General features: G+C 51.3%; 7 protein-coding genes across 7 annotated transcripts; 4 read left to right on the top strand and 3 right to left on the bottom strand.

The window, feature by feature from the left end:
• Positions 1-209: 209 nt before the first annotated feature.
• Positions 210-1,562, bottom strand: BO79DRAFT_193090 (golgi SNAP receptor complex member 2 family protein). The gene is made up of 4 exons (XM_025680950.1): positions 1,402-1,562; positions 1,214-1,313; positions 960-1,141; positions 210-891 (listed from the first exon to the last, which is right to left on the bottom strand). Exons 1-4 carry the CDS (start codon positions 1,402-1,404, stop codon positions 445-447), a joined length of 732 nt encoding a protein of 243 aa, XP_025540705.1. The 5' UTR covers positions 1,405-1,562; the 3' UTR covers positions 210-444.
• Positions 1,563-1,891: 329 nt separating this feature from the next.
• On the bottom strand, positions 1,892-5,255 carry BO79DRAFT_171348 (putative pyruvate dehydrogenase complex, dihydrolipoamide acetyltransferase component). The gene is made up of 8 exons (XM_025679571.1): positions 5,017-5,255; positions 4,892-4,941; positions 4,603-4,826; positions 3,477-4,534; positions 3,257-3,330; positions 2,726-2,798; positions 2,170-2,640; positions 1,892-2,106 (listed from the first exon to the last, which is right to left on the bottom strand). The coding sequence occupies exons 1-8, from the start codon at positions 5,124-5,126 to the stop codon at positions 2,073-2,075; spliced, it is 2,094 nt and encodes a 697-aa protein (XP_025540706.1). The 5' UTR covers positions 5,127-5,255; the 3' UTR covers positions 1,892-2,072.
• A 183-nt stretch (positions 5,256-5,438) lies between these two features.
• Positions 5,439-11,904, top strand: BO79DRAFT_286846 (Arf family guanine nucleotide exchange factor SEC7). The gene is made up of 4 exons (XM_025688515.1): positions 5,439-7,306; positions 7,357-7,541; positions 7,592-11,308; positions 11,385-11,904. The coding sequence occupies exons 1-4, from the start codon at positions 5,537-5,539 to the stop codon at positions 11,719-11,721; spliced, it is 6,009 nt and encodes a 2,002-aa protein (XP_025540707.1). The 5' UTR covers positions 5,439-5,536; the 3' UTR covers positions 11,722-11,904.
• Positions 11,895-12,961, bottom strand: BO79DRAFT_208587 (bifunctional precorrin-2 dehydrogenase/sirohydrochlorin ferrochelatase MET8). Its single transcript, XM_025682426.1, has 3 exons — positions 12,838-12,961; positions 12,276-12,757; positions 11,895-12,208 (listed from the first exon to the last, which is right to left on the bottom strand). Exons 1-3 carry the CDS (start codon positions 12,931-12,933, stop codon positions 12,079-12,081), a joined length of 708 nt encoding a protein of 235 aa, XP_025540708.1. The 5' UTR covers positions 12,934-12,961; the 3' UTR covers positions 11,895-12,078.
• Positions 12,962-13,132: 171 nt separating this feature from the next.
• On the top strand, positions 13,133-15,202 carry BO79DRAFT_8964 (ribose phosphate diphosphokinase subunit PRS1). Its single transcript, XM_025689811.1, has 5 exons — positions 13,133-13,555; positions 13,620-13,629; positions 13,682-13,802; positions 13,893-14,965; positions 15,016-15,202. Exons 1-5 carry the CDS (start codon positions 13,297-13,299, stop codon positions 15,044-15,046), a joined length of 1,494 nt encoding a protein of 497 aa, XP_025540709.1. The 5' UTR covers positions 13,133-13,296; the 3' UTR covers positions 15,047-15,202.
• BO79DRAFT_8979 (uncharacterized protein) lies at positions 15,170-15,912 on the top strand. Its single transcript, XM_025689812.1, has one exon. It carries the CDS (start codon positions 15,358-15,360, stop codon positions 15,850-15,852), a length of 495 nt encoding a protein of 164 aa, XP_025540710.1. The 5' UTR covers positions 15,170-15,357; the 3' UTR covers positions 15,853-15,912.
• A 4,195-nt stretch (positions 15,913-20,107) lies between these two features.
• Positions 20,108-20,528, top strand: BO79DRAFT_216709 (uncharacterized protein; the record flags this gene model as incomplete). The annotated part of the gene is made up of 2 exons (XM_025683331.1): positions 20,108-20,334; positions 20,420-20,528. 2 exons carry the CDS (start codon positions 20,108-20,110, stop codon positions 20,526-20,528), a joined length of 336 nt encoding a protein of 111 aa, XP_025540711.1.
• Between the last annotated feature and the right edge of the window lies 1 nt (position 20,529).

Raw genomic sequence — 20,529 nt, forward strand, 5'->3', positions numbered from 1 at the left:
AGTCATTTTTGACTTTATTCAAACTGAATTAAACCTCTCTAGACAATTGCTTTCATTGCCACGTTGCTATGGGATCTGCTCCATGGTCCCTAAATTAACCGATGGCCACGTCCCCCCCCCAACCTTTTCCATCCACCCGTCCGTCTTCCTTGTCTACGGCGCACTACTTCAGGGTTACTCCACACTCAAACCAATTCCCATTGCGCACGGGGACAGCGAATCTAATCAGTCCTGCTACAGGGACTACGTATAGACTACTAGCCATCACCACATCCACACACTCAAGTACATACAATAATGCGCAATAAGTCCCCCTGCCAATGCGCTCCAAACGCCTGCGCTTGTAAAACAACCCAAGCACCAAAAACACAATATTCCCAGAAAGGTAAGGGGTAAAAGCAAAAAAACAATATAAAGGGGAACGAAAAGAAATATGTACCACAACTATCGCAAGAAGTGCAGGACAGCCCAGCAGAACAGGAAGAAGAGCAACACTCCGCCCCAGAAGATCCACTTGTCTTGTCTTGCGCGACGCTCAACCCTGCGGATTGTGTCGCCGCTGACGCCCAGTGTGTTCGCAACGCTGTAGAGTCGCCGCTGCGTGCCTTTCAGCACTTCACGCTGCTGTCCCAAATCTGCAAGCACAGCACGACCCCGATCAAGAAACTCGTCTATCTGGGTGTTGGTGCTCGCTAGGAAGCTTTGTTCGCGAAGTGCATGTGTTTCCCGGTTGTAGTCGGCCGGCGAAGCTCCAAAGCTGAGTCCCGATCGTGATGAGGAAGGAGCGAACGCAGAGGACTGAGGGAGGGATGATTGGGCATATGGATTCTCCGGTGTAGCTGTGTGATGAGGGCGTCGACCGAGGAGCTCGTTGCGGTTGGTGACGGATTGCTGTAGACAAACCATGGTCAGCGACAATAACTCTCAACGCTGCTCGAAGATGCGAGTGGTATCCTTACAGCTTCCTCCCGTTCTTTCCGTAGTCGATCAAAATGTTGCCGGTAATCTGCCAGTTCGGATCGGAAATTCTTGACTCGTTCGAATGCCTTCTCTTGCTTCTCCGGGATCAATTCCTTCTTGGACAGAGCAGAGTAGTCGTCAACGGTGCGTGATAGCGATGCTAACGAAGCAGCGATTTGTCCTATAATGCACATGAGCTTAGCTCCCTCTGTTGCGTAGTGGAGCCACTATAAGCACCAGTTCCGAAACATACCTTGTAGTGCGGCAGATGAGGTAGCTGGCGATTGGGAGAATGTGTCCAGGTCACGGCGGATAGCAGATGACTGCTTGAGGGCGGAATTGAAGAGGGAGTTCTGAACAAGAGACAATGTAAGCTCCCATCAGGCATAAACATAATCCCTCAAATTGGGGCTTCAAATCTTGAGGTCGTAGACGACTTACCATTTTGTGCGGTGTACCCTATCGGGTGAGTGCGCTGTATACAATCCCGGCCGCAAAAGAAGAGGTATAGCTTGGGTTTGCAGGTGTTAATTTCTTTCCAAGAGTACAAAACCCTCGAGTAAGTTTGCGAATTGTTTAGGAGCCGGCACCAAGAAATAGCGACGTGTCAGGAGAGACCTTCTCTATCAGGCTAATAATGATGCTGGCCAAGGCCACATGTTCTTGCAGAGGCCACGATTCTGACGGCGCTGACCGCCCCTGCCACTGCAGCCATTCGTGCGGCCTGACCCGCTTCAGCTCGGTCCGAACAAAAGTAAGTCCATGCAGGAAGCTAGAGATGTGACTAAAAGCTCTCGACTCTACAGTCTACGTCATTCGATTTTTCTTCTTCTTTTTCTTTTGCTATTGTCTACCCCGCGTGGTCCAATGTCTTCGTCTTTGCGATCACCGCAGAATACTTCATGCCCTCATTCTTACGATGGCCGCTGTGCTAAGAAGAGATCAATCCATTAGGGATATACTAGTAACAGACACACTATGACGCCCAAAGACTGCACAAACGCCTCATGTACCCTAAAGGAGTACAACCAACAGTAAAAAAAAGTAATAGACCGCGGAATTGACACTGGGATATCACGACTCCACGAAGTGCTCCGTCTCGACTTCAAGCCTTATTTCGGAGGGTACTTGTTCTGCAGAAGCCATCTAGAGGACGCCCCTACATTAGCAAACACCATCATCGCACATGCACTTCAGACAGATACTCACTTGCTAACAAAGTAGTCCACGGCACCAAAAGCACCAATAGCGCCAGAGGCCCATCCAATCACTTCCCACGAAAGCTGCCCAGCAGCATGCTTCCGGTATGCTCCATACCCCAGACCAGCGCCGGTCAAGGCCAGAATCACAGCATTTCCGAGGTACACAGGGTTGTGCGCGTTGCTGCGAGCCGATTCAGCCTTCGCCTTAGCTTTAGCCTTAGCCTTGCTCTTGGCTCTCCGTTCTTCGTAGGCTTCCCGCTCCTCTTCTTCTCGCTCTATCCGCTCGGCCTGGGTGGTGGTCTGCACGTCTTGCTTCAGGAAATTGGGATCCACGGCCTGGACGTGCGGCGAGTCGACGTCGACCAGGGAAGCGGTGCTCTCGGCTTCGTCGCGGTACACTCCACCAACGCTGGGGGCACGGCTACATGGCGTTAGCTGTATGAAAGGGTCTTTGTACTGTGATGTTGTTGACTTACGCCTGTCCATATTGTTAGCGATCTGCATAATCTAGATGGTATAGTACTAGCAGTAGACGATACGCGGGGAAGTGACTGTAGACATACCTCCTCTGCGGATTGCTTGGGACCTTTGGCAGCAGCTTCTGCGTAAGACATGATGAATAAGTGAGTCGTGTGACTTGAGAGGAATATGTGATCTAGGACGTCATCAGTCGGCGCATCTAAAATGGGAGTATGCCAAGACCAAGAGTACTTAGCAACCTCCAGGAAGGGCCAAACAAACGCACAAGTAGATTCGAATGCAAGTGACGATAAAATAAGATGTAATAGGCTGACGCACGGGAAAGTATCGAGGTAGGTTTCAGGGGATGAGAACCTCGAGTATTTATGGACACGAGAACCGTCCGAGAGGAATGACATCACGTCATAGATTCCCTGGCGAAGGTTGGCCCAGGCTATGAGCACCGCCAAGACTCTCGTGCCGGACGCAACGCACTGGCGGCTACGCAACCCTTTTAAGTTGTTCCTGATGGATCTGCCCAATTACTGCTTTGCACGGCATAAATCTAGACAGGTTGTTGCATCTATCGAGAGGGGCTGGTTCAAGTATCAGGTACAACTTGTGCGGCCAATAACATAGTCCGAAACATCCTGCAAGGCTTAACATCATGGAAGTACGGAACATAGGAAATGCATTGAGAATATCTAGGCTGTACTTGACAGACCGTGACGGTCGTGAAAGGAGGAAACGTTCAATGATTTTAATACATATTACAACAAGGCCAAAAGAAACTCCGATCGTAGATAGCTAGTATACTGCGCCGGTCGGGGTTCCACAGTGTAGGGAAGAGCTTACAAAAGAAGCTCGAGGGGGTTCTCAACAACCTTCTTCAGCTCCTTGATCCACTCAGCACCGACAACACCATCGACGACACGGTGGTCGAAGCTACCAGTGACGATGATCTGGTCATCCCACTCAACGGAGGTGCCCTCCTCAGTCTCGACGGGGACGGCAACCTTGCGGATGGTGCCAACAGCCAGGATACCGGCCTGAGGGGGGTTGATGACGGCGGCGAAGCGCTCAACAGCAGGGTTCATACCCATGTTGCTGATGGTGAAAGTGCCACCCTGGTACTCCTCGGGCTTGAGCTTGTTGTCGCGGGCGCGCTTGCCCAGGTCCTTGATCTGGTTGGAGATGCTGGACAGACCACGGCCCTCAACGCTCTTGACGATGGGGGTGATGAGGCCATTGGCGGTAGAGACGGCAACACTGACGTCGACGGTCTTGTGCTGACGGATGACGGTCTGGCCGTTCTCCTCATGCCAGCTAGAGTTGACGGTGGGGACCTTCATGAGGGCGGCACCGCAGGCCTTGACGAGGAAGTCGTTGACGGAAAGCTTGTACTTGCCCTCGGAGGAAGCGTTCAGAGCCTGACGAAGCTTGAGGAGCTTGCTCACAGACAAAGTGGTGGAGACGTAGAAGTGAGGGTTCTCGCGCACGGACTGCTGGAGGCGGCTAGCAATGGTCTTGCGCATGGAGGTCAGGGGGATGTCCTCGTAGGTAGGGCCGGCAGAAGCACTGGGCTTGTACTTCTCAACGTCCTCCTTAGTGATCTGGCCACCACGGCCGGTACCCTTGAGAGCCTTGATCGGCACACCCTTCTCCAAAGCCAGGGCCTTGGCAGCAGGGCTGATGGAAGGCTCACGGTCCAGACTGGGCTGGAGTTTCTCGCCGGAAGTCTCAGGCTCCACGGCAGCAGGGGCGGGCTCAGAAGCCGGGGCAGCCTCAGCGGCCTTGGACTCCTGCTTGCTCTCCTCAGCAGCAGGAGCAGCCTTCTCACCACCGGCATCCGCCAGGCTGAAAGCCTCGAAAGCGGCAACATCGACACCTTCCTCAACCAAAACAGCGATAGGCTAATGCAATAGCGGTCAGCAAAGGATTCGGTGGGGGCCAAGAACAGAGCGGAAGAGTTATCACATACAGAACCGACAGAGACGTCCTTCTCGCCAGTCTCCTTAAGAACCTTGGCCAGAACACCCTCTTCCTGGAACTCAAAGTCCATCTGGGCCTTATCGGTCTCGATCTCTACCAGGACATCACCGGGCTGCAGGGAATCACCGGCCTTCTTCTGCCAAGCTCCAATGTTTCCGGCGGACATGGTCGGCGACAAGGCCGGCATGCTGATGACAGTGTGGGGAGGGAAGGCTGCAGATCCAACATGTTAAAATCCGATCATCCACAAATCAAAGGCGACAAGAATAACGGCATACACTTGGAGGCATAAAAACGGGAAAGGGCGGACAGGGAAGGCAATTGAGATCTAAAAAGACACACAAGTATGATTAGCATGCTTTGTAGACAGCCAAGTGGTCTTCAACGAGGTGGTGCGACATACTGAGCGATGTCCTTGAATCTGTGAACAGTTTGCGGCCGCTTCAGGGAGAGGGCGCCTTTGGAGAGGAACATGGCGCTGGGAGCGCGCATCCGGACAGCAGAAGCAACCATGGCGCCCAAATGCTATATGTGATAGAGAAATAGACCCGAGACGGGAATGAGGGGATTAAATGGGATGAAAGGGGGAGCCGGAGACGTATCTGGCGGAATGAAAGGGCCCGTATCAGAGGAGTTGAGAACTGCAGCTCCAGGAACTTTTCTGTTGAGCTTCCCGGTGAGCGATCGGAATAGACTCGCCGGGCGCCGCCGTGGCCTGATTATGTCAGCGCGGCGTGTGTGGCCCCTAGCGGCAGCCGTACATTCTCCCCGTCCGCGGAGTGAACACGCATCAGTTCCCCAGCGTCCAGGAGGCTAGAGGGCCCTTTCTCTCAGACCTGCATATACCCCTTTAGTTGCTTTTCAGTCCCATGTGGACCCCTCGTCTGCCTAATTCCCAACACTCCGGACGGAGTCTTGCATAAATGGCGGAAGTCGAGAATGGCTCTGTGAACGAGCCACCAACCCAAACATCTACAACCCTGCCGCCGGTAGACAACAAGGAGGATGTTGCCGGCGATGTCCTAGCGCATACGGAATCACCTGTCGACGGAGATAAACCCGCACTACCGGAGGTTTCGGATAGCCAAGGAATTGATGCTCAGGGATCAGAGGAGGCTCATTCATCACCAGAACAATTGAAAACTACTGAAAATACAGAGTCGCCGGTTCAAGCCCCAAGCTCTCCGGAGGGAGCCGTCGCATCATCAGAACCCAAGGCTGACACCGAGCCTGAGTCGACCTCGAAGCCCGATACACAGGACCAATCTGCGGACACATCACCGGTAGTTCCGGCTGTCAACGTTGAAGAGGAATCTTCGGCTGACAAGCAAGATGTTGCTTCCATCCCGCATCAAGATGAAATTCCCTCCGATTCACGCATGCGCTCCGATTCAAGATCGACGACAGCTACATTTGCAACACATCGCTCGGTCACGGTCAGCTCTACCGTTTTTATTGTGACGGCGTTGGATACAATCGGCGCGTCTAAGGAAGCGCGGAGAAGCAAAGAACTTGAGGATGCTGTGAAGAGTGCCCTCGCAAACGTCAAACAGTCGGATGGCCAGCCCATTGACCCTGAGCTTATATTCCGCCCTCTGCAGCTGGCCACGAAAACCTTCAGTATTCCTCTGCAGGTCACGGCCCTCGATTGCATCGGAAAATTGATAACCTACTCATACTTCGCCTTCCCTTCATCTCAAGATGGGAAGACGCCAGAGTCGGAGGCCAACCCTGAACAGCCACCCCTGATTGAGCGAGCGATTGATGCGATCTGCGACTGCTTTGAGAACGAAGCCACACCCGTTGAGATTCAACAACAAATCATAAAGTCACTCCTTGCGGCAGTTCTGAACGACAAGATCGTCGTGCATGGAGCAGGTCTCCTGAAGGCTGTCCGCCAGATTTACAACATCTTCATCTACTCCAAATCATCTCAGAATCAGCAAATCGCCCAAGGGTCCTTGACACAGATGGTCAGCACTGTATTTGATAGGGTCCAGGTACGGTTGGACTTGAAAGAGCTACGTTTGCGCGATGGCGAAAAAGGGCAGACGGGCTCTTCGGATGCTGTGACTCTAGAAACAGCCGAGACACCACAAGCAACGGAAGATGATCACGACTCAGATGCCCCGTCTGCCGTAGCCTCCGACCAGCCTGTCACGAAGGAGCCCGTGGAGAAATTGACGTTGCAAAGTTTCGAGTCGAACAAGGATGTGACCTCGGTGAACGATAATGCTCCCACGATGGTTACTCGTGCCAGAGGCAATCAGAGATCTGCTCGGTCAATGTCCGCAGCCTCAGCAGAGGACATTGACGGCACTTCCGATGATGATGAAGACGAAATATATGTCAAAGACGCATTTTTGGTTTTCAGGGCACTCTGCAAGCTGAGCCACAAAATATTGAGCCATGATCAACAGCAAGATCTCAAGTCTCAGAACATGAGGTCAAAATTGCTCTCATTGCACCTTATTCATTACCTCATCAACAATCACGTTGTGACCTTTACATCTCCCCTCCTGACCATAAAAAATAGCTCCAACAGCCCGGATGCTATGACACTACTACAAGCTGTCCGGCCTCACTTGTGCTTAAGCTTGAGTCGGAATGGGTCTAGCTCTGTGCCTAGAGTGTTCGAAGTTTGCTGTGAGATATTTTGGCTAATGCTGAAGGATATGAGAGTGATGATGAAGGTCAGTATGCTTTATGGACTTATCGCGCGAGTCGATCTAACAGCCAGCAGAAAGAACTTGAGGTTTTCCTAAAAGAGATATACTTGACTATTCTCGAAAAGCGCAATTCTCCCCTTTTCCAGAAACAGTACTTCATGGAAATCTTGGAGCGATTGGCAGGCGATCCGCGCGCCTTGGTGGAAATGTACCTCAACTATGACTGCGACAGAACCGCGTTGGAAAATATTTTCCAAAAGTACGTCATAATTTCATTATTCTGCAGTCCGACTTCTGACCATTCTCCAGTGTTATTGAGCAGTTGTCACGGTATGCAAGTATACCAGTCACAGTCACCGCTTTCCAGCAACAACAGTATCAGGAGCATCATGTCAAGGTTTCGACTCTCGGTAATGACTGGCATCAACGGGGAACCCTACCGCCCAACCTTACCACAGCTAGCGTAGCCAATGTTCATCAGCCAAACCTACAGCATGTGCCCCCTGATTATATATTGAAGAATCAGGCGGTCGAGTGCCTGGTGGAAATCCTTCAGTCATTAGACAACTGGGCTTCCCAGCGTTTGGTCGATCAAGCGGCGCCAGTTCTCAACTCCTCTTCTCAGAAGTCAATCGACAATCCTAGGGATTCGATGGAAACGACTGCCGCTACCTATCTTTCTTCTCCGAGGATCGAAAGCACCGACGGCAGTACCACACCTGTGGCGGAGGACGACCCGAGCCAGATTGAGAAGGTCAAGCAAAGAAAGATCGCCTTCACCAACGCCATCCAACAGTTTAACTTCAAGGCCAAGCGGGGAATCAAGCTCTTTATCAAAGATGGCTTTGTACGTTCCAGTTCACCGGAGGACATTGCCGCGTTCTTGTTCCGGAATGAACGGTTGGATAAAGCCATGATTGGTGAGTATCTCGGTGAAGGAGAGGCTGAGAATATCGCCATCATGCATGCTTTCGTTGATATGATGGAGTTTTCGAAGCGGCGCTTCGTCGATGCTCTGCGTCAATTCCTACAGCACTTCCGCTTGCCAGGAGAGGCACAGAAGATCGATCGCTTCATGCTCAAGTTTGCAGAGCGCTACGTAACGCAGAATCCGAACGCATTTGCAAACGCGGATACGGCCTACGTTCTTGCTTACTCCGTCATCATGCTCAACACCGATCAGCATAGTGCCAAGATCAAGGGCCGCCGCATGACGAAGGAAGATTTCATCAAGAACAACAGGGGTATCAATGATAACCAGGATTTGCCTGATGATTATCTTGGTTCCATCTACGACGAAATCGCAAACAATGAAATTGTGTTGGATACTGAGAGAGAACATGCTGCCAATCTTGGCATTCCGACATCTGCACCCAGCGGTGGCCTCGCGTCCAGGGCTGGACAAGTTTTTGCAACGGTGGGACGCGATATCCAAGGTGAAAAGTACGCGCAGGCTTCTGAGGAAATGGCAAACAAGACCGAGCAGCTTTATCGTAGTCTGATACGGGCTCAGCGGAAAACAGCTGTCAAGGAAGCTCTCTCACGCTTCATCCCGGCAACCTCTGTCCAACATGTTGGCTCCATGTTCAATGTCACCTGGATGTCTTTCCTTTCTGGCTTGTCTGCTCCGATGCAGGACACCCAATACCTCGAAATCATCCGACTTTGCATGGGAGGTATGAAGCTGGCTATACGCATCAGTTGCGCGTTCGAACTTGAGACCCCGCGGGTCGCGTTTGTGACCGCCTTGGCCAAGTTTACCAACTTAGGCAACGTCAGGGAGATGGTAGCAAAGAACGTGGAGGCGTTGAAAGCCTTGCTTGACGTCGCTCTTACGGAAGGAAACCATCTCAAGGGCTCTTGGAGAGAGATTCTCACCTGCGTCAGTCAACTCGACCGTCTTCAGCTCCTCACCGATGGTGTGGATGAAGGTTCCCTGCCTGATGTCTCTCGAGCTCGCATCGTGACTCAGCCATCCACGGACGGATCTCGGAAGTCGATGCAAGCATCAAGACGGCCTCGCCCCCGATCTATCAACGGACCTACAGCTTTCCGTACCGAGGTTGCTATGGAGAGTCGATCTGCAGAAATGATAAGGGGAGTGGACCGCATCTTCACCAATACGGCCAATCTCTCCCACGAGGCCATCATCGATTTCATTAAGGCCCTCAGCGAGGTCAGCTGGCAAGAGATCCAATCGTCTGGGCAAACTGAATCTCCTCGGACGTATAGCCTGCAGAAACTGGTAGAAATCAGTTACTACAACATGACTAGAGTCAGGATAGAATGGTCAAAGATTTGGGAGGTCCTCGGACAGCACTTCAATCATGTGGGTTGCCATTCAAATACCACAGTGGTCTTCTTCGCTCTTGATTCGCTTCGCCAACTTTCGATGCGCTTTATGGAGATTGAGGAGCTGCCAGGTTTCAAGTTCCAAAAGGACTTCCTCAAGCCATTTGAACATGTTATGGCGAACAGCAACGCTGTCACTGTCAAGGATATGATTCTTCGTTGTCTCATCCAGATGATTCAGGCACGTGGTGACAATATTCGCTCAGGTTGGAAAACTATGTTTGGCGTCTTTACGGTTGCTGCTCGCGAGCCGTATGAAGGCATTGTCAACATGGCTTTCGAGCATGTGACCCAGATCTACAACACCCGCTTTGGAGTCGTTATAACACAGGGTGCCTTTCCTGACCTCGTTGTCTGCCTTACTGAATTTTCCAAAAACTCAAAGTTCCAGAAGAAGTCGTTGCAGGCAATTGAGACCTTGAAGTCTACTGTTACGAAAATGCTGAGGACGCCAGAGTGCCCGCTGTCTCACCGTGGTGCATCACCGGAGGGCTTCCATGAAGATGCTACCAACCTTTCCCAGCAGCTCACCCGTCAGTCCAAGGAGGAGCAGTTTTGGTACCCGATCTTGATCGCATTCCAAGATGTTCTGATGACTGGTGACGATCTTGAAGTCCGGTCACAAGCGTTGACGTATCTCTTTGAGACATTGATCCGTCATGGCGGTGAATTCCCGCAAGAATTCTGGGATGTACTTTGGAGGCAGCTCCTCTATCCTATCTTCGTGGTGCTACAGTCCAAATCGGAAATGTCTAAGGTGCCCAATCATGAAGAGCTTTCTGTGTGGCTGTCAACCACCATGATCCAGGCACTGCGGAATATGATTACTCTTTTCACCCATTACTTCGACGCATTGGAGTACATGCTTGGTCGGATTCTTGAGCTCCTCACTTTGTGCATCTGTCAGGAGAATGATACGATTGCACGGATCGGTAGCAACTGTTTGCAGCAGCTAATCTTGCAAAATGTTACCAAATTCCAGCTGGAACACTGGAAGAAGGTCGTTGGCGCTTTTGTCGAGCTATTCAGCAAGACTACAGCTTACGAGTTGTTTACTGCTGCTGCGTCCATCTCTTCAAAATCGCCTGGCTCGCTGAAACCTGCAAATGGAGAATCAGCCTCGAATGAAGAGTCGGGACAAGAGTCTTCCGAAACCGCATCCGACCAGGAACACGTTGCTGAAGCGCAAAAGGCCAATGGAACGCAAAATGTGACCTCTGAGCACGAAGAGGGTGACATGCCTGCGGCCTCAACTCCTGCATTGGAGGATTACAGACCTCAGGCAGATGCCCAGCAACAGCCGGCCGCAGTTACCGTGGCTCGACGCCGGTTCTTCAACCGTATCATAACCAATTGTGTGCTCCAGCTGCTCATGATCGAGACTGTCCATGAACTTTTTTCAAATGATAAAGTCTACGCCCAGATCCCCAGTCACGAGCTGCTTCGCCTGATGGGTTTGCTGAAGAAGAGTTATCAATTCGCGAAGAAGTTCAACGAGGACAAGGAATTGCGGATGCAGCTTTGGCGTCAAGGGTTCATGAAGCAACCTCCCAACCTCCTCAAACAGGAGAGTGGAAGCGCCGCCACATATGTCCACATACTCTTCCGAATGTATCACGATGAAAGAGAGGAGCGGAGAAGCAGCCGTGCTGAAACAGAGGCGGCTTTGATTCCGTAAGTTTTCCAACTGAAGTTTCGACAATATCAAGTGATCTAGGCTTTTTTTACTAACCAGTCATCTTTGCGCCAGACTCTGTGCGGATATAATTCGCAGCTTCGTCCGTCTTGACGAAGACTCTCAGCATCGTAACGTGGTTGCCTGGCGTCCAGTTGTTGTGGATGTCCTCGAAGGCTACACCAACTTCCCTTCAGACGGCTTCGACAAGCACATTGGGACTTTCTACCCACTAGCCGTTGATCTCTTGGCTCGTGACCTGAACCCCGAGATTCGGATTTCGCTCCAATCCTTGCTGCGCCGAATCGGTGAGGCGAAACTAGGTATACCTGTCGGCCAAACATCTCTGCAGTCTGGTCACAGGAACTCTGTGTCGAGTCAGTACTCCCGCAAACACAGCGGGGGACACTAGACGAGAAGACCAGTGCTTGAGTGTTTTGTGTCGATGTTGTTCTTTTCACTATTCGTTTTGCGCTTTTCTTGGATATCCTCCCCTACAGGACCGTAGGGCTTTTTATCAATCTGGAGGAGTATTGAATGTAGACCTAGCACAGCATTGCATCATTTTCAATTATTACCCTTCAAGGCTGTCCATTCCAATGGGCTTATATTCTATGTACAAAATAGCAATTATCATGGGAGCATTTCCGTTAATGATAGGTCTGAGTCACTGAGCGATCATCGAAAAACTGGCATGTGTGAGCTGTCATAGGTTTCACGAAGCCATCATCAGTTATAGTGCTACAAGGTCTCTACTGAGTGGTTTCGGTCAAGAGGACCGAACTTCATTCAGGGTCGGGATCTTCCCGGATGCGTAATGGGCTAAAAGACCGTCCATGTCACTGTCGTCCATCTGAACAAGATCCTCTAAGCTCCATGACTCGCAAACTCCAGACATCCTATATTATCGATCAGCGGGGGGGAGGTCATCGTACCGAGCGCATGGCGAGATTGGGAGAAGCGTACCACTTCATTCGTTTCGGGCCTTGGTCAGGATTTGGGGCGACATCCCTCAGCTTCCTCCGCAGCTTACCAACGTTGTCTATAGCTGCGCCCATATTGTCGGGGAGGGTTTCCGCTATCTTCTTGCGAACAATGCTGGCCAATTTAGGTCCGTTTCCATTGGTACTGACCATGACCTGCAATGGCCCATCGCGATGGACGCTACCAAAGTAAAAATCACATTCCGACGGTACATCAGCTATGTTTGCAGGGATACGCTTCTCCTTGCAGAGCTTCCAGACCTGTGTCGAGGCTTCTGGGTCATCAATGGCACAGAGTACCATATCTGCGCCGTCCAGATCGGCAGCCTCAAAGTTCCTATCGATGTGATTAACTTGTCCCTCTGCTACCCTGAATGCCACTTCATCATTGAGGCCGGAGGTAGGACAGACAACGGTTACTTTGGCATCGGCATTGAGGGCGTGGAGGATGCGACCTGCAGCCACCTGAGGCGGAATCCTCGGTAAGCAACAATTATATATTGTAAAAGAGTCAGGATAAACGGTCTAAGCAAGGGGAAGCTCACTTCTCCACCACCGACAACTAAAACATGTTTCGCTTTCGCCTGCCAGGCGACTATGAGGGAGCCTCCTCCTTGCACGGGAGGGAATTTGTGTGCCATGATCGAACAATGTGCAAGTCAACTCACTTGACCGCGGGGTTACAGGGGAGCTTATCTTTGGGCTCCGAGGGTTTGGAAGAAGTGGGGGGAGCTCTGCTACGGGGAGCCACAGGCACCCAAGCTGCTTTCGTTTTCGAACCTCCACTTGAATTTTTTCCCGACGAGAAAACTCCGGACTAATTTTCTTTTTCTTTCATTTCCCTCCCCTTCCCTCCACTTCCCTTCCCTTTTTTTCTCCCTTTTCCTTTCGTTTCCCTCCTTGCTTCCCTCCCTTCGGGCGCTTGAGATGATCTTGCTGCCTACCTTGTCTTCTCTTCCCTCTTGATCAATGGTCTATGTCTTTTAATTCATCTCAATCCTAAGATGCGGGGAGTACAGATCTTCTCGGGGACATCCCACCCCCTTCTGGCTGAAACGATTTGTGAACGCCTGGGGACCCAGCCGGCTCGTGCCGATCTTGGGAAATTCAGCAATGGCGAGACCAGCGTAAACATTGGGGTGTCGGTGCGTAACCAAGATGTTTACATCGTCCAGAGCGGCAGCGGAAAGATCAATGACAGTGTCATGGAACTCTTGATCATGATCTCCGCCTGCAAGGGCGGGTCCGCAAAATCTATCACAGGTATGTGCGGACATACTTCCCGCCAATCCATTGTCGTTGACTGACGCATACTTCTTACTTCCAGCGGTCATGCCGTATGCTTTTACTTGACTCCATGGCTGCACGTCTGATGCTGACACAAACGAGGTACTTCCCGTACTCCCGCCAGTCTAAGAAGAAGAGCCACCGTGGTGCCATCACTGCCCGCATGTTGGCTAACCTTCTCTCGATCGCTGGGGTGGACCATGTGATAACTTTGGATCTGCATGTGAGTCACAAGGCGATCTGTCTGTTGCGCTGGTTTCGCAAATGCTTTATTGCGTGGCATGGATGGAGTTCTTATGAACGTGATCGCTAGGCATCCCAAATGCAGGGCTTCTTCGGAAAACCCGTGGATAACCTGTTCGCCGAGCCCTTCATCGCCCGCTGGATTCGTATGAACGTGCCGGGTTGGCGCGAGGCTGTTGTGGTCAGCAAGAATGCAGGAGGCACCAAGCGTGTCACCTCGCTAGCGGACACACTCAAACTCAACTTTGGCATCGTCACGACTGATAGGAGACGTCCGAAAGTACCCCTCGGTATGGCGGACAGTACTGTCTTTTTCGATTCTATCGAGGAAGAGAGCACTCCCGTCGCCAAGGACAAGGATCAAGACCCTTTCACTCTCCACCTACAAAGTGGAACTAGTGAGTGCAGTCAAATCGAAGATGCCAGGGGTGAGCCAAACAGCAACATGGAGTCTCTCGTAGCGGCAAATTACTTGCGTCCTGAAACCCCATCAGGCGCTCGTCGTCCTTCGGAGTTGGAAGCTGCACATGAGTATACTGATGTGCGAGTGCGTGAGGTCATCACTGGGCGGCTCGTGCAAGGTCACCTTGTGGACGACGACTACCCATCAACCGGCCCTACTTCACATCCCGCTTCGGGGGAAACAACTCCGGGGCAGAGTGCCAGCCGTGATGAGCCCGAGGTCCCAGACTCAATGGTGAACTCCCTCATATCCAATACTTCTTCCCTTCCAGGCGACCATGCTCTAGGTGGCTCATTCGATGCCGCTGAATCTTCAGACGAAGAGGGCAGCAGCGGAAAGCACGTTGAGCAAGAAAAGACTATCACCTTGGTTGGCGACGTCCGTGATCGGACCGTGTTCCTTGTCGATGATATGATCGACAAGAGTAAATCCTGGACTGCCGCAGCGGAAACTGTAGTAAAGAAGGGCGGCGCCAAGAAGGTATACTGCATTGCCACCCACGGCCTTTTCACGGAGGAATCCCTCGAACAGATGGAAGCTTGTGAGTCGATCGACCACATCGTCGTCACGAATAGCTTCCCTGTTCCACCGCAGGTGGTGAAAAGGTCAAAGAAGTTGATTGTCATTGATATTTCGAGTCTTCTGGCCGAAAGCATCAGACGCCATCATTACGGTGAAAGGTTAGTCGCCTTCTGAATCTGGACACAGGGTGATTGCTAATCTGTCCAAGTGTTTCGGCGTTGTTCCACCTTACTGACTGATTCGGGGTTGTCAATTGGCCTCAGCCTTCGGCATCCGAAGGGTCCTGGCGCTCCTTGCCTTCCCTTCTCTTCCAACTTTCCTCCCGAGTATCCCTGGCAGCACTATAACATGCCTGGAGATCGGTAAGATGATGACTAAAGACAGTGACGAGTAAAATTGATGACTTCTTCCTTATTCCGTACAGCGCATGGCGACTTCCCTTGCTTCGATTTATGTGTCGCAAGCATCATCTTATGTGATGATAACATCAGGATACCTTTTCTCACTCACAACTCATGACTGAAGCTAAACTCAACCATACGGTGTGGTCATGCGACGGCTGTACATTTCAGCCAGCTACACGTCGATTATGAAGACTAGCTCTACTGTCGAATCTATCAGGACGGGGCCCGGAACCCTAGTCTCATTAGCCCTTGTGATCAAGGCTGTCATTTTCCCTTGTCATTTCTGCTTTCTGCGTAGGTGCACTCAGGCCGGTCAATTTGCAATGGCGCGGAAATTGAGGAACACGTCACAACTTTACACCAGCGATGCAGTCCACTCTGGGTACTGCAAGAGCATTTTGTTGGAAAGGAGATCTGTCTCTGGACCTAGTTCACAGGATGTTCTTAACGGAGCGTTGGGAGATCAATTGTCCAATCTTGTCCGGCCCATTATCTTTTCATGCCATTCGGTGTGTGACGGTAGTGGTGCTGTACAAGGTTGGCCGAGGAACGAAGGCATCAGTTTCTTGGATTTACGTCCTGCGGCCTTGGCCAGTGGAACTGATGCAAGAGAACATCTCGGACATTACAGTATACGTTAAGTGTAGTCGTTTAGCATGTACAGGTTTTTGAATATTACAATTTTGGCTTCCACATTTGTCATGAATCGATCTATTGTGGCGTGATAGTTTCGACTGTCCGCCAGCTCAGCTCCAACGCTTCCCAGGATGGGATGTCTGTATCCTTCGGGTGGAACTTACTCGAGGTTCGGCATCGTTCTAACAGGTTTGGGAGCAAAAAGAGATCTAGCCTATAGTCCTCAGTAGTTTGGCTTGACAGGAGCCAGCTGAAAGACGCCTCGCACTTGTCTTCATTCAATGGCTGGCTATCAAAGGTCGTACAGCGGAACCGCCGGACAGCTGCCCGGTTCCAGTCAGTGGATATGTTCCGTATCCTTGATGATCTGGTTTAATGACAATAATAGCGGTGTGCGTGAGGCCGAGTGCTGAGCGCACAACTTGTACATCTTGGTTGGCGGCAGCATTCACTGTCTGCTGCACTTGACACCGGTACCTTCCGCTAGCCGAAATGGTGATGGATGGTATCCTATGCTGATGACACCTTCCGGAAGCATTGAAAGAGGCCCCGACATGTAAACTTTGACTAATTGGCAATTGCGTGCAGACATTAGCTACGGCAGGTCAATTAAACTCTCCCCGGCCATTCGTACGTGATATCACAATCGTGGGAAAGAATGCCGTTGTTCTAGCCCGGTCGAACATGGGTCCTAAACAGCTCGTTTACAGGCGCCACCGCAGGACTACACATTTGGCAGGTCATCGAACAAATGGTGTTTGTGAAAAACTCGATGGCTGTGGGGGCGGCGCTCTTCCGGCCCTGATGATAGGAAGGTAACAAAAAGACGTATCGAGAAGCCAAAAGTACCTTGCGTCACCGGAACCGGGCTACGCAGCTCGAAGCCCAGCACCATGGGAGACCAAGTGGTCCTAGGGGCAACACTAGTAGGGACCGAAGCGCACCGGACCAGAAATATGCCCGGGAGCCACTCCCGGTAGATCAGGGAAGCGTGCAGCCAAATGTTCGAGTTTCGACTAGGGACAAATTCACCATTACCTGATTGAGAAGAAAAGCGGATGCTGTCCCCTCTGAACCCGTGAAACTAACTCAACCATTCGGAGCACCAATGTCAGTCCGGCGATATACCACCCTATTGCATTCTGGTGTTTATTGGCCCCCGACAGGGGTACCCATGGACCACGAACCGTGGAGCGCGACATGGACGACTGGGGTGTTTTACACACGCCGCACCTTTCATCCCGCGGCGTGGCTCTTCAAACATCCCCCGGGAGTTATCAGCAGGGAGCCCAGTGCTTCCGACCCAGGCTTATGCCGTGCGAAGGTTATGTAACAGTCACACATCTCACGACAGATGACAACTGCCAGCCATGTGCGTAAGAATTGGCCTGAGCGCCGGGCCGAATTGCGAGCCAGTCTCATGCTTGAATAAGGAGCATAAGAGGAGAAAGCTCGGGGCACTTGACGCACCGCGTGCCCATTCAGTTCATTGGCATTCAGACGCCTAGTGAATCTAGGTGCGAGCGCCACGGAGATGTCAACTTGGAGCGACGGGCGCCTGTGATTTGCCGCGGCAATTTGAATTTACTCCTTAGCACCAGCCGGCTCTCCGACTAGATCCAGCGCCAAAGCATTTAGCTCCTCCAAATGGAGCGGACCCCTGGCATTCAGCGACTCAGTTGGAGGGATCGACGCGTCCGACTAATTTTGGTGAGCGGAGGATTTCCCGCAGGTCAACTATCCTCCGGGCCTCGCTTGAAAGTGAGGAAATTAGCAAGCGATGACGGTTTGAGAAACAGGCCAGCCGCAACGGACAAAAGTACGTGCTTGCAGGATTGGCAGACCCGTTCCTGTCACACCAGACAGAGTTTTTCTTCTGTCCTTTTCCTTGTCTTTCTATACCTCAGCTTGCCATTCCCGAAATTCCTGTGCCACTTCGAAGGTTAGTGGGCTAGTGGCTGAGATAACCTTAGAGGTATCGCTGGATACTGGACAATCCCTTCAGCAAGCCACTCCAAAACGTACCTGGTTGGCGGGCCCGCGGGTCCTCTGCAAATGCCCGGACTGATCGGCCACGGATCAGCAAGGAGCCCGAGAAGGTAGAGACTAATTCATCAAAGAATTTAGTTCGCTGGGAAGTCTTTACCTCCAACGCCCGGAACGTTCTCTGCATCGTACATTGAGGGGGGTTGCAGGTAGAGTCAAGGATATGCAGACGGAAGGACGGGTGCAGGAGTAGAAGGTACGAAGGGGGATATGAATGAAAGGACGATGCGATGCAGATCTTGGCTTGAAGGCGAAAAGATATGCCTGTGTACTTGTTGTTTGTCCGGTCGGGGAATCCCTGCTGGTGATGGTGGATCGACTGTAAGAGGATGTCGATGTGTGCTCCTGTCGTGGGCCGTGAGAGGAGTCGAAATGACAGAAAAGACACTGTCAACTTGACAACCGGAGCAGCTCGGTGATGTTACAAGATCAAACAAGTTGGTAGAAGCTCAGCAGATGGGGCATCCTGATCAGATAGACCGGAGATGAGCTGGTCTTCATGGACGACACTAAGATAGTCCGGCTTTCCCAAATCGGCTGGGCATGACGTTTCTGAAAATTCAGAGTGACAAACAGGGATACTTTTTTCTGACTGAACTGACAGAGACCTGTCTATCATTCCCCAAATATTCTCTTGGGACGTGCCCCATCCTCTACCAACCTGGTGGGAACTGGAAAATCGTCCGTCTCTGTCTCTGTACAACTAGAGACTGGGAAAGATGGAGATTAAGGGTGGAGGATGAGGAGATTTATCACAACAAAGGTAACAAACCATCTTCAGAATGGGGACTTACTTGATGCTCCATCAGGATGGCCGATGCTCTCGAGAACCAGGATAGACACAATAAACAGCGTCGGGGCCGATCTGCACGCCAAAGTCGCAGCGCACCGCAGGGCTGGAACCAGCTCAGCCCCCAAACGGAAGCGCATGAATCGGGAATGGGGGTCCAGATCCAAAGTCCAGGCATTCCCGGGTCGAACTTCAGCTCCTTCCTGGGGAAATCCTAATTTTAGGGGCGAAAGCTTAAAGATGCGAGCGCAGAAGAGAAAAAGCAACACACCCAAGGGCAAATAAAAAGGGAAAAAGTAATTAAGGAATAAGCGGCTGTCGCCTACAGTTCCGCACCCACTTGGTTGGGTCCACTGGCGGCGATATATCACTTCCATCATCTCCTTCTAGACTAGGTTCCTGGATTAGCTTGTGTCGCGCTTTCCCAGACCCAGATTTGCGGTTTGACTAGGATAGGAGATGGGCTGTGATCGTGAGGATGATGTAGGTGGTCGTGTGCTTTCTTTTGCCTTTTCGGGGTCCGGCACTCACCCATGGATCTCTTTCTCTCTCTCTCTCTCTCTCTCTCTCTCTCTTTCACGGCGTAAAGAGAGGGCTGCTCTTTTTCCTACTATAATTTACTAACTACTTAATATCTTTTCTGACAGCTTATTCCCCGAATTCTCCTCATCTGCACACCCTCGTTCCTGCTACCAACCTCCCCCATATTTCTGTTTTTGTCCATCACATTCTCCTTTCACATCGCTGGATCCTTTCCTCACCTCACAACACCCTCTTCCCTGTCGCTTGTTATCCATCACTCAACTCTCTGTCGCTTTCTCCACTCAATTAATGACCCGTCGACAGCCTCGGGTACTTGCAGTTCGATTCCCTGCGGACGGCAAGAGCCATTCCATGCAGCAGACCTGCTTCTAGTCTGGACCTCGTACAGCTGCTGGGACCTTCTCTGAACAACGGTCAATCCGAAGCAATGCACCCATCGCATCACTAAAAAGGAGATGTCTCATGCGCTGGTCCAATTTGAAACCTCGTCCTCTATATAAAGCTATGGCGACGCATCCCAAACGTCCTTTGTCTTTCATCCACCATCAACAACTACATCCTTCTTCCCTTCATCCTTCTCTTCCTTGACTCTCAGACAACTCTTTGTCGTCTTCCTCAGTTCAGGTCTTCCATTGTGTCCTGCATCTACACACTCAGGGACAACAAGGCCGTCTACTTTGCATTGCAACTTGAGAAGTTCCAGGGCGTTTCATCCCTTCGGCTCCAGTACTTGACTATCGAGAATTAGCTCGTATCACTGCAATTTTGCGCAGCTTACGCATAATTCTACATCCACCATTTCTGAGACAGAATTCAGTATGTGAAGGATCCTCATTATAACTTCCAGTTCCTGGCAACGCGCAAATTGGAAGGATGTTAACATGCTGCAAATAGCGACGAAATGGCCAACCAATGCTCAGGTCACGTTTTCGTCATCGTGCAGGCGACAAACGGGAATATCCTTACCTGGCGATGCTCTGACTGCAACTCCGGTCCGTTTGTCGCCATCTGGCGCTGCAAGATCTGTAACCACTGTCGCTGCAACTCCTGCCACACCGCCAAAGGCTAAGAAGAATCACGTCACGCATGCTTTTTTGCCTCTTAATCGGTAAGTGTGCAAGTGGCCTGACTGCTATTTGTTTGTGGAAGGCTGTGTACCAGTTGTGAAACTATAAGCTAACCTCTGTTCCTAGTTTGATTCGTACATTTCCTGGAACTTCGAAAAAGCCTTCTGCAGCACTCCTCGCGCCATACCTGCCGAAAGCCTATCAGCCTTTTCTTGCGCGACTTGACTTTAATTAAT

This window comes from Aspergillus costaricaensis (assembly GCF_003184835.1).
Source record: "Aspergillus costaricaensis CBS 115574 unplaced genomic scaffold BO79scaffold_12, whole genome shotgun sequence".
Lineage (NCBI taxonomy): Eukaryota > Fungi > Ascomycota > Eurotiomycetes > Eurotiales > Aspergillaceae > Aspergillus > Aspergillus costaricensis.

What these genes read in the sequence shown, in the direction of transcription:
- BO79DRAFT_208587 (XM_025682426.1), bottom strand. Translation starts at nt 12,933, where the DNA reads ATGGCACACAAATTCCCTCCCGTGCAAGGAGGAGGCTCCCTCATAGTC. An exon ending in TAGTTGTCGGTGGTGGAGAA is followed by an intron (nt 12,758 to 12,837) that starts GTGAGCTTCCCC and finishes ATTCCGCCTCAG; the next exon opens with GTGGCTGCAGGTCGCATCCT. An exon ending in GGCCCGAAACGAATGAAGTG is followed by an intron (nt 12,209 to 12,275) that starts GTACGCTTCTCC and finishes TCGATAATATAG; the next exon opens with GATGTCTGGAGTTTGCGAGT.
- BO79DRAFT_193090 (XM_025680950.1), bottom strand. An exon ending in CTCATCTGCCGCACTACAAG is followed by an intron (nt 1,142 to 1,213) that starts GTATGTTTCGGA and finishes TGTGCATTATAG; the next exon opens with GACAAATCGCTGCTTCGTTA. An exon ending in GGAAAGAACGGGAGGAAGCT is followed by an intron (nt 892 to 959) that starts GTAAGGATACCA and finishes GTTTGTCTACAG; the next exon opens with CAATCCGTCACCAACCGCAA.
- BO79DRAFT_171348 (XM_025679571.1), bottom strand. Translation starts at nt 5,126, where the DNA reads ATGGTTGCTTCTGCTGTCCGGATGCGCGCTCCCAGCGCCATGTTCCTC. An exon ending in CCGTTTTTATGCCTCCAAGT is followed by an intron (nt 4,827 to 4,891) that starts GTATGCCGTTAT and finishes TTGGATCTGCAG; the next exon opens with CCTTCCCTCCCCACACTGTC. An exon ending in AACCCCCTCGAGCTTCTTTT is followed by an intron (nt 3,331 to 3,476) that starts GTAAGCTCTTCC and finishes TGTCAAGTACAG; the next exon opens with CCTAGATATTCTCAATGCAT.
- BO79DRAFT_286846 (XM_025688515.1), top strand. Translation starts at nt 5,537, where the DNA reads ATGGCGGAAGTCGAGAATGGCTCTGTGAACGAGCCACCAACCCAAACA. An exon ending in ATATGAGAGTGATGATGAAG is followed by an intron (nt 7,307 to 7,356) that starts GTCAGTATGCTT and finishes AACAGCCAGCAG; the next exon opens with AAAGAACTTGAGGTTTTCCT. An exon ending in ACAGAGGCGGCTTTGATTCC is followed by an intron (nt 11,309 to 11,384) that starts GTAAGTTTTCCA and finishes TCTTTGCGCCAG; the next exon opens with ACTCTGTGCGGATATAATTC.
- BO79DRAFT_8964 (XM_025689811.1), top strand. Translation starts at nt 13,297, where the DNA reads ATGCGGGGAGTACAGATCTTCTCGGGGACATCCCACCCCCTTCTGGCT. An exon ending in TGATAACTTTGGATCTGCAT is followed by an intron (nt 13,803 to 13,892) that starts GTGAGTCACAAG and finishes CGTGATCGCTAG; the next exon opens with GCATCCCAAATGCAGGGCTT. An exon ending in CGCCATCATTACGGTGAAAG is followed by an intron (nt 14,966 to 15,015) that starts GTTAGTCGCCTT and finishes AATCTGTCCAAG; the next exon opens with TGTTTCGGCGTTGTTCCACC.
- BO79DRAFT_8979 (XM_025689812.1), top strand. Translation starts at nt 15,358, where the DNA reads ATGCGACGGCTGTACATTTCAGCCAGCTACACGTCGATTATGAAGACT.